We start from the raw sequence: 10,512 nt of genomic DNA on the forward strand, positions 1-10,512 counted from the left end.
GTACCCGGTGATAATCTTCAGAGGGCACGACCAAGACATCAAGCTGTTGTAGGGATTCAATCAATCAACCTAATTTGATTCTATCAGTTGATCATCAATTCTATCCACGTGTTTTCTATCCATATTGAGAGAAATTACTGTTGGTAAATATTTGTGTTTTAATTTAAAATTTATAAATATATATTAATTCTATTTTATAAAATAATATTTATTTTAGATTCTCTTAAGATTTTGTTTTAATGAGTCAAACTAGTTTGTTATATTTGTTGTGACAACTGTATGTTGGTTTTCCAACGGTCATATTTCTAACGGTCATATTTTGTTGTTGCAAAATGCCTATATATATCTATCTCCTCTTTTCTAAAAATGACAGACTGAGAGCTCTGGTTTCTTTCTGCCAAAAATTTATCTCTTTCTTTTCCTATACAAAACTTAATTTTTGTGAGAGCAAGAGCATTGGTGTTCATAAGGTTCGGGGATCCTTTCGCTGCACACGATCGGAACCAACGGGTTGTCGTATCTTGGGAGAGGAGCGCAATCAGAATTTCTTACCCGTGCAGTGGGGGCGTTTTCTCTCTAAGGATAGCGTTTACGCGCTTCAACCCAGGCTATTTAATTCTTTCCCTTGATTTAATTTTTCCTTGTGCTCATTGTATGATATAATGCATTATTTATGTGCTATCAATTAAATTTAATTTGTTATTGTTATTTTGTTATTTAATTCAAGACTATGCATCTTCTTCATATTTATTTTCCTTCATTTTGGTTTTATTTTCCAACAGTCTTAGAGAGAAAAATTTATTTTTCACTTTCTTCTTGCATAGTCTTTTCTGCAGTAGCATTCTATTTTATCAAAATGTTTGTCATGGATATGATTAAGTCCCTTTCTTGTAAGCCTGAAAAATTTACGGGTGAAATTTTTTTCTGTTGACAACAACAAATGAAATTCTGGCTTACTGAATTGGATTTATACACTTTGATTTCTAAAAGAGAAATAAAAACTTCAACTTCCTCTACTGATATAGTTCAAACTGATGCAACCATTAAGCATGATGTTTCTGATAAAGATATTTTATGTCATGGACGGATTTTAAGTGCTTTGGCTGATAACATATATAAGATTTTTTGTCATACCAAAACCTCTGTTGAGTTATGGGAAGCACTTGAATTGAAATATGGATCTGCTGAAAAAGGTTTAAGTCGTTACTCTTGTGAAAAAATGATTGAGTTTCAAATGATTGATGAAAAATCTATTTCAGATCAGATCCATGAATTTGAAAACATTATTTATGACATGAAATTGAAAGGAATTGTTTTGCCTGACATTATGCTTGTGGCTTTCATGATTTCAAAATTGCCTCCTTCGTGGACTAATTTTGCTCGAAGCCTAAAACATAAACGTGAAGTTTTATATTTTGTTAGTCGTATTCTTAATAGAGTACCTTATAAAAAAAATTAAAAAAATCTTTATGAGCTATGGAGAAAAAAAAGAACTAAATCTGAAATATCTTAAAGTGTGGGGGTGTCTAGTAAAGGTTAATATCCCTATTAATAAGAAAAGGAAAATTGAAAAAAAAAATATTAATTATATTTTGTTGGATATTTTTTACATAATACTACTTATAGATTCTTAGTTATTAATTCAGAAGTATCTAAAATTTCTAATGGTACTATTATGGAGTCTAGAGATGTGACTTTCTTTGAAAATATTTTTTCTTGAAAAATAAATTATTAAATCTTTGTATGGTTTGAAACAAACTCCAAAGCATTGACACAAAAGTTTGATTAAGTTATTCTTTTGTATGATTTTCAAATTAATGATAGTGATAAATGTGTGTATGTGAAACAATTTGATGATAATGGATGCGTCATTTTATGTTTGTATCTGGATGACATATTGATATTTGGTAATAATATGTATTTCATAAATGATGTGAAATTTTTCTTGTTTAGAAATTTTGGTATGAAAGACCTTGGTTGTGTAGATGTGATTTTGGGTATTAAGCTTATAAAGAAAAATGATGACATGACTTTTACCCAATCTTAGTATGTTGAAAAGCTGTTGAAGAAGTTTAATTATTTTGATGTGAAACCTGTTTCTACTCCTTATGACTCATCCATCAAGCTAAAGAAAAATTTGGGTAAAGGAATTTCTTCACATAAATATTCTCAAATTATCGGTTCTTTGTTGCATTTGACAAACTTCTCTAGGCCTGACATTGTATATGCAGTTGGTAGATTAGGAAGGTATACTAATAATCCTGATCATTCTCATTGGATTGCATTAGAAAGAGTTTTTAGATACTTAAAAGGAACCATCAATTATGGCATTCATTATACATGTTTTCCTGCAATAATTGAGGGGTTTAGTGATGCAAATTGGATTTCTGATTCTGATGAAACAAAATCAACAAGTGGTTATGTTTTTACTTTAGCTGGTGGTGCAGTATCATGAAAATCTGCTAAACAAACTATTATTTCACGTTCTACTATGGAAGCAGAAATTATTGCTTTAGATACTGCTACTAGTGAGGCTGAGTTTCTTAAAAATTTGTTATGTGATCTACCATTGTTGAATAAGCCTATACCTCCAATTCCAATGCATTGTGATAGTCAAGTTGCTATATCTAAAGTTACTAGCAAAAATTTTAATGAAAAAAGAAGACACTTAAGAGTGAGACATAAGTCTATCAGAAATTTGATTTCTCATGGTGTCATTTCTCTTGACTTTGTCAGGTCAGAAAATAATATTGCGGATCCGCTTACAAAAGGGTTGACACGTCAACAAGTACTTGAGTCGTCGAGGGGAATGGGATTAAAGCCCATTATTTAGTTACAACAATGGACACCCGTCTCCGTGTGATTGGTGATCCCATGAATGGAGTTCAACGGGTAACAACGAAATTGTTTGTTGACTAAAGTACACCAAAATGAAATTTGACGGAGCTGTTCCGTTTCTCATTCCTATGACGAGGTGTATTATAAATTGTGGCAATATTAAGGTTGAGGTATTTATATATGTGTATTTTTGATAAAAAAAAAAAAACAAAATACCTCTTAATGAATCCGATGACAATTATTGTAGGGGTGAGGGTCACAACTCACTCTTTGAGGATTCACCTAGTGAGTGTGGTGGTGGGGCCGCCACTGTGAGATATGGGCTAATCTCTGAAGGACACTCACGAAACAAGATACAAGCGCAAGGCCGTGTAACGCGCTACCACTGATTAGAACCTAATTGAACGCCAATATTGTAGGGGTTGTGTACTAAAGTCTGGTTAAAGAATATGTAGTTCAAGACAATCAAGTCACTACATTTTTCTCGGATGGAAGTTCATAAACACTAGGTATAAGGCTCAAACCCGGAAGGTTCCTTATACCGAAATACAATATCACATGCTCTTTCTCTTATGTTTTTATACAAATTATCTTTTAGAAAATATACTTTAAAATTTTAAATTATGTGGGGGAATGTTGGTAAATATTTGTGTTTTAATTTAAAATTTATAAATATATATTAATTCTATTTTATAAAATAATATTTATTTTAGATTCTCTTAAGATTTTGTTTTAATGAGTCAAACTAGTTTGTTATATTTGTTGTGACAACTGTATGTTGGTTTTCCAACGGTCATATTTCTAACGGTCATATTTTGTTGTTGCAAAATGCCTATATATATCTATCTCCTCTTTTCTAAAAATGACAGACTGAGAGCTCTGGTTTCTTTCTGCCAAAAATTTATCTCTTTCTTTTCCTATACAAAACTTAATTTTTGTGAGAGCAAGAGCATTGGTGTTCATAAGGTTCGGGGATCCTTTCGCTGCACACGATCGGAACCAACGGGTTGTCGTATCTTGGGAGAGGAGCGCAATCAGAATTTCTTACCCGTGCAGTGGGGGCGTTTTCTCTCTAAGGATAGCGTTTACGCGCTTCAACCCAGGCTATTTAATTCTTTCCCTTGATTTAATTTTTCCTTGTGCTCATTGTATGATATAATGCATTATTTATGTGCTATCAATTAAATTTAATTTGTTATTGTTATTTTGTTATTTAATTCAAGACTATGCATCTTCTTCATATTTATTTTCCTTCATTTTGGTTTTATTTTCCAACAATTACTATGAATGAAACCCGTTGTATTCCATACTCAATCGAAGCTAAATGCTTCTAAATGTAGAGAGATTTATTTTATTTTCTATAAATTTTCTCTTGTGATATATAGAGTTAGTGTTTCATAACATATATTTCCTTGCATAATTTTATATTGATAAGATCATTTAATGTTTTGACTAATAAAATATTCACTCTAACTCATTTATATGACCCAAAATTGCTAAGTGCGGAGAGTGAGAAAGCATCAAAGACCTCAACGTAGAAAGGTGTCTTCCATTTTGTATTGCTCTGTTTTCTCACAACAAGTAACTTTCATCGGATTATATTCAGAATGATTATGCCGTATACACCACCAATCCAGGCCCACATTAGATCAGATTATTTTACACTGTACAACTATTAAAGTCATAGATAAATATCTTGCTACTGAGCAATTATTTTGTCGGAGAAATATAAAAGACATGAACGCAGAAAATGTGTTTTGTTCTGTTTTCTCAGTCTCGCCGCCACGTACAGTGCAGGTTTCACTTTTGAGTCACAACAAGTTGACAAGTAATAACTAATAAGTAACTCTGATCGGCTTACAATTTACATACAGGACCTACATTGTGGCAGTTGCTATTCTAACCCCATTATAGTGCCCTAGGGGGTGCCCTTCCACCCCTCCTTTTTTAAATTCACCAATAAAAGTTTTGTTAAACTGAAAATCATAAATAAACTCTTATATTTTATATTGAGTGAATAGACAATTTAGTCCCTGAGATTGTACCTATTTTACATATTAGTCCCTAACTTAATATTAAATTCAAAATAGTCCTTATCTTTGAATAAGTGTTGCAAAATAGTCTTTCCGTTAAGTTCTAAAGTAACGCCGTTAGTGAGGTCAATTTTAGTGCCACGTGGATTATCCACGTGGCACTAAAGGATGATGTGGCATGGCACGTGGACGTGCCTGATGCCACGTCATTTGATGATAACAAAACGAGTAAATAGGTAATTTAGTCCCTGACTTTGTACCCCTGTTGCATATTAGTCTCTAACTTAATGAAAAATTCAAAATAGTCTCTATCTTTTGCATAAGTGTTGCAAAATAGTCCCTAACTTAAAAGATGCCAGAAATCATGCTTAAAGTGTCCATGCATTGCAAAGGTTGTGCCTAGCACGATTTTTTGCAGCGCAGATTCCTCCTTGAATTTCTTGTCATCTTTTGATTCCTCTGGTTTTTTTCTCTTCTTCTTTCTTTTCTTCTTCATTTGCTTTTTTTTCCTCCACTTTGTTTTCCTCTGGTTTTTTCTCTTCCTATTCAAAACACAAAAAAAAAAAATCAGAACCCAGAATGATACATTGATGGTAATTGAAGTAAAAAAAAGAGGAAAAGAGAATGGTTATGCAGACCTCGCCCATTGGTGTTGACAGCTACAGAGATAAGGTTGTTGTAGTGGATTTTTGGTTCTTTTTATTTGTGCAAGTGTGTGTGAGTTCTTTTTCGTATATATGCCTCAATTGGTTTAAAACCATCAAATTTGAAGAAGTCACTCATTCTATCATCATCAAATGACGTGACACTAAAATTGAACTTACTAACAACATTACTTTAAAATTTAACGGAAGGACTATTTTGCAATACTTATGTAAAAGATAGGAACTATTTTGAATTTTTCATTAAGTTAGGGACTAATATGCAACAGGGGTACAAAGTTAGGGACTAAATTGTCTATTTACTCGTTTTGTTATCATCAAATGACGTGACATCAAGCACGTCCACGTGTCATGCCACGTCATCCTTTAGTGTCACGTGGATAGTCCACGTGGCACTAAAATTGACCTCACTAACGACGTTATTTTAAAATTTAACGGAAGAACTATTTTGCAACACTTATGCAAAGATAGAGACTATTTTGAATTTAATATTAAGGTAAGGACTAATATGTAAAATAAGTACAATCTCAGGAACTAAATTGCCTATTCACTCATTTTATATTTTTTTGTATTTGGATCCGCCACCGAACTCCATAGTATTCTATTCACATCCCCGTTTTTCCAAAAACAAGAAAAAAGACGTTTGTACCCTCCATTTATTCCTTACACTCCCTTCCCGTTCCCATTTCAATGCATGTTTGGTTGGATGTTCCAAGATTGATTCTGAGTTTACAATTTATTTTTGATATACTTTTTCATGTTGAAAAAAATTTAAAATTAATTTTAGATTAAAAAAAATTTTAGTAATTTTTACGTTAAATCTAAAATTTTATAATAAATTTACTTTTAACTTAATTTTAAAATAAAATATCTCACATGAATAATACCACTTCAAAATTAATTTTATAAATACTCATCCAAACACACTCAATTATAGATTTAACATAAAGGTGATTTCATCATATCAAAATACACAACAAAATTATGTACTTCATCTGTGAAACTCATCTCTTCTATTCTACTTTAATTGAAAATTTTATCTTATTTCTATTTTTTTCCTCTAAACTAAACCCACTGTAAGAGAATAGATGATCATGACCTCCTAAACAAAACATTGACGGTTGTACAAGAAGGTGCGGCATCTGGGTGCACGACTGCACGTATCAAGGGACACAGATACGGTTGATTTTTGTACAAACTTGTTTTGTACTTTTAGGAATTTAGTATTTTATGTTGGATGTATGGACTTTTTATGTATAGACTTTGTATCTAGTATTTTATGTTGTATGCATAAACTTTTTGATAAAATTGAAGACAAAATTATAAACACTAAAAATAAGAAGTTATAGGAAATATATATATATATATAATTAAGTCAACCAACATAAATAATAAATGAAATAAATTATGTTAAGCGAGACATACTTATCTTGTGTGTGCTGGAGACCCCAACAAAAGCTAATCACCACTTTGAATAATAACTACTTCATATCTAACAGGACCATAATCAGAATATATATATATATATATATATAAAATTAAGTTGAATAAAATTTATATATTAGAAGTGTGTAAACAAAATCAAAGCTGAGAAATTCATTTTATTATCCAAGTCATGTTACATATTCATAATCATGTGTAAAGGCAAACAAAGAAGAAACGAACACACGAAGATACAAAAATTCACAATTATTATTAGACGAAAATTTATCAACATCTAAACCTTCCGGAAACAATGCAGAACCCCCAAACCCAACAGAATCAATTAAAATAGTGTAACAGAGCTTCCATTCCTCATCACAATGCAATGGTAAAATGCCAGAACCAATTTTGACAAAAAAGAACGGTAAAAAAATACAGATGATCAACAAGAATAGAATGAAATGAAGAAAACACCATTCATGACTGGGCGAGCTTCTTGACTACAATAGCCATATACTTGCCCTGATGCTCTGCAAGAGCCATCTCTGTTTCACTTGGCTCTCTTGTGCCGTCACCGGCAAACACTCCTGCACCATATGGAGTACCACCTCTAATGTCATCCAGCTTGAACATTCCGGGTCCAAATGTATATCCAACAGGAACAAAAAGCATTCCATGATGCACCAGCTGAGTGATTGCCGTCCAACTGCAATAAAAACCACAAAACTAAGTTTTCGATATTGGTTTCCAAGCAGTATTGTCTAAGAGACCGTTCCAATTTCCATCATCAAGTGTAATATAAACTAAATAAGTCTTTGTTTCTGAACTGCAGACATGCACTTCTATAAATTACTCATTCAATTTTGGCTTATTTGCTTGTCTGATATACATTATAGTTACTTTATCAACATAAAAGAACATCCCTTCAAAGGAGCGAAGATTCTGTCTTACAAAAAAATGTGGTTATCCCTTAACAAGCTCACTAGCTCAGCATATTATACCCTGAACTTTATATAACCATCTCTATATATAATCCAAGACATTGTAACTTAAAATTCACAAGGTTGGTAATCTAGATGCTATATGTATCAAACTCAAGAATACATTGGAATTTTCTTTTTCTTAAATCACACAATTCATCAATTAAAGCAAGTGAAGCCAGAGATAACAGTCTGAAACACCCGAAGAAAGCTCTCTCTTAACATCAATTAAGACCAAAAATAATCAAATGCATAAAACTTGCATAGCTAATTGTATTATGGTCTATTAAGTAATTTGCTATGGCGTTTGCAAATGCTTCATTCATCTTGGAAATCAACATCCCAGGCAATCATATTAAGCAATAGCAATAAACATTAACACGCTTTCTCCCTCTTCAGTAAATAAAAACAACGACGCAGTATTTATCAACAATCAAATCAATGTGTGGGACATCAATTAAGAGCATGTGCGTTCAAAATGCATTGCACGAATTCCAAGTTAAATCTAATGGAATTCTAAAACAATGCAGAGAAAGAGATTCTACTAACACATTCGTACACACAATCTGTCAAATAAAGAACAATGCATGCCACCAAATAAAGTCCAAATTCAACCGACATTCACAAATCATAGAATCTAACAAGAAAGAAAAAAGAAAAAGAAATCTTACGCAGTAGTTTCTTGGCCTCCTCCTTGAGTTCCAGTGCTAACAAAGAACCCAGCGGGTTTCCCCGCAAGCTTCTGCTCCTTCCACAAATGCCCCGTGGAGTCAAAGAAAGCCTTCATTTGCGCCGCCATCGACCCGTACCTCGTCGGAAACCCGAACAAGACCCCATCGGCGGCCGTTAACTCCGCCGCCGTAATCTCCGGTATGGCGTCGTCCTTGGGCGGCGCCCTCATCTGATTCAGCACCTCAATCGGCAATGTCTCCGGAACCCTATACAGAACCCCTTCCACACCCTCCACACCGTCCACGCCTTTCTTCAACCTTTTTGCCAGCCCCTCCACGTGTCCGTACATCGAATAGAACACGACGAAGACCTTCAATCTCGCACCGCCCGGAAGCGACGACGACGACGACGCTGCTTCACGCGCTACTTGCGCTGGAGCGTCGGGTTTGCGGGCGTGGGCGTTATCCGGAGGCGAGATCGGCGGCGGCGTGGGAGCGGGAGCATCGTCGGCGACCGGCGGGGGCTTCTTCTTGCTGGGAACGCAGCCGCCTCCTTTCCCCATCAAGGGCAAATCGGGAATATGGAATAATAATTTTGGGAACGGAAAGAGAGAGGGAATGGAAGCATCCAAGTTCAGAATTTCAGTGGTGAGACTGAGAGAGAGAGAAAGAGTTCAGAGTTTGTTTTGAGTATCTTCGCATGATTGCTGATGTCACTCCTCGCTTCGTTCTAATACCCACTCCCTCCAACCTAATCAAAACGACGACGTCAATGCCTTCCTTTCTTGCATCCCACTCTCACACTATACATTATACCACCATGGCTTAACTTTATTTCTTTCCTTTGTCCCATGTGAAGTGGTGACATATTATTGATCTTTTTTTATTTATTTATTAAGGTTTAATGTTTAAAGATCAATTATTAATAAATTATATTTTTTAAGAATTTATTTAATATTAAATTATAAAATTTAGAGATTAATTTATTATTAGATTATTTGCAGAAAAGGAAAAGGAAAATAAACGAGTTCTCTTGTGTTGTGTGAGGCGATGCGTTGAGTTGTTTTAATTAACACTAAATGGTTATTATGGACGACGTGAGAATGGCAATTGTAACTTCTAGAAGCAACTGACGAATTTGAATGCCTACAAATCCTCCACTGAAGACAGTTTTGATTTTTGACAAATTCGCGTTAGTATGTTGAGATTTTTGTGCTTATACGTATGCTTCATTTACTATGCACCAACTTTTTCAATAATCTGTTGTTTTCAAAATATTATAGTATAATACACTTGTAGTTTTTTTCTTATTAGCTTCTAATCTAATCAACCTAGTTATATTAAACCTCTCTCTCTCTTGTAGTAGTCGAGTTAGGTAGTGTTTATCTTAGTGATAAATCTTAGTTTATTTATCTTTTCCATATAGTCAAAAACCAGTCATACTCGAAGTTGGAATACCTATTATATAAACGGTTGCCAATTTTTTTAATGAATATATTAAAATAGATCGAAAATTTAAATATAACGAGTGTTTAAAATTAAATAAGTTATTACCATTTGAAGGAGTGTATTTCCACAAGGATTGAAAAGAAAGATCATGTTAAAGGATATCAATAGTATGAAAAAAAATTAATTAATTTTATTTAAATAGATTAAGTTCCTTCTTAATCACAATAGTTGAAAAATGGAATGTTCTTAAGGTATGCTTCTAGTAAACTCTGGCGACTTCACACAAATTTTTAAGCGGTTATTCAACCCATCTCTTCTATTTGCTTGTTTAGGCATCCAACTTTCCACCTGGTGGATCAAATTCGACAGTTGGCTACATCTTGTCAGCAAGTTTTTAAACATCACATTTGGAAGGAGACAAATTAGTGCAGTAATGTACTTGAAAAACATATATCAA

At 33.5% G+C, this 10,512-nt stretch overlaps 1 protein-coding gene across 1 annotated transcript; it reads right to left on the minus strand.

Moving 5' to 3' along the window:
* Positions 1–7,207: 7,207 nt before the first annotated feature.
* On the minus strand, positions 7,208–9,414 carry LOC100807532 (probable NAD(P)H dehydrogenase (quinone) FQR1-like 2). Its single transcript, XM_003537515.5, has 2 exons — positions 8,607–9,414; positions 7,208–7,661 (listed from the first exon to the last, which is right to left on the minus strand). The coding sequence occupies exons 1-2, from the start codon at positions 9,167–9,169 to the stop codon at positions 7,433–7,435; spliced, it is 792 nt and encodes a 263-aa protein (XP_003537563.1). The 5' UTR covers positions 9,170–9,414; the 3' UTR covers positions 7,208–7,432.
* Positions 9,415–10,512: the final 1,098 nt, after the last annotated feature.

This window comes from Glycine max, chromosome 11 (genome assembly GCF_000004515.6).
Source record: "Glycine max cultivar Williams 82 chromosome 11, Glycine_max_v4.0, whole genome shotgun sequence".
NCBI classification, from domain to species: domain Eukaryota; kingdom Viridiplantae; phylum Streptophyta; class Magnoliopsida; order Fabales; family Fabaceae; genus Glycine; species Glycine max.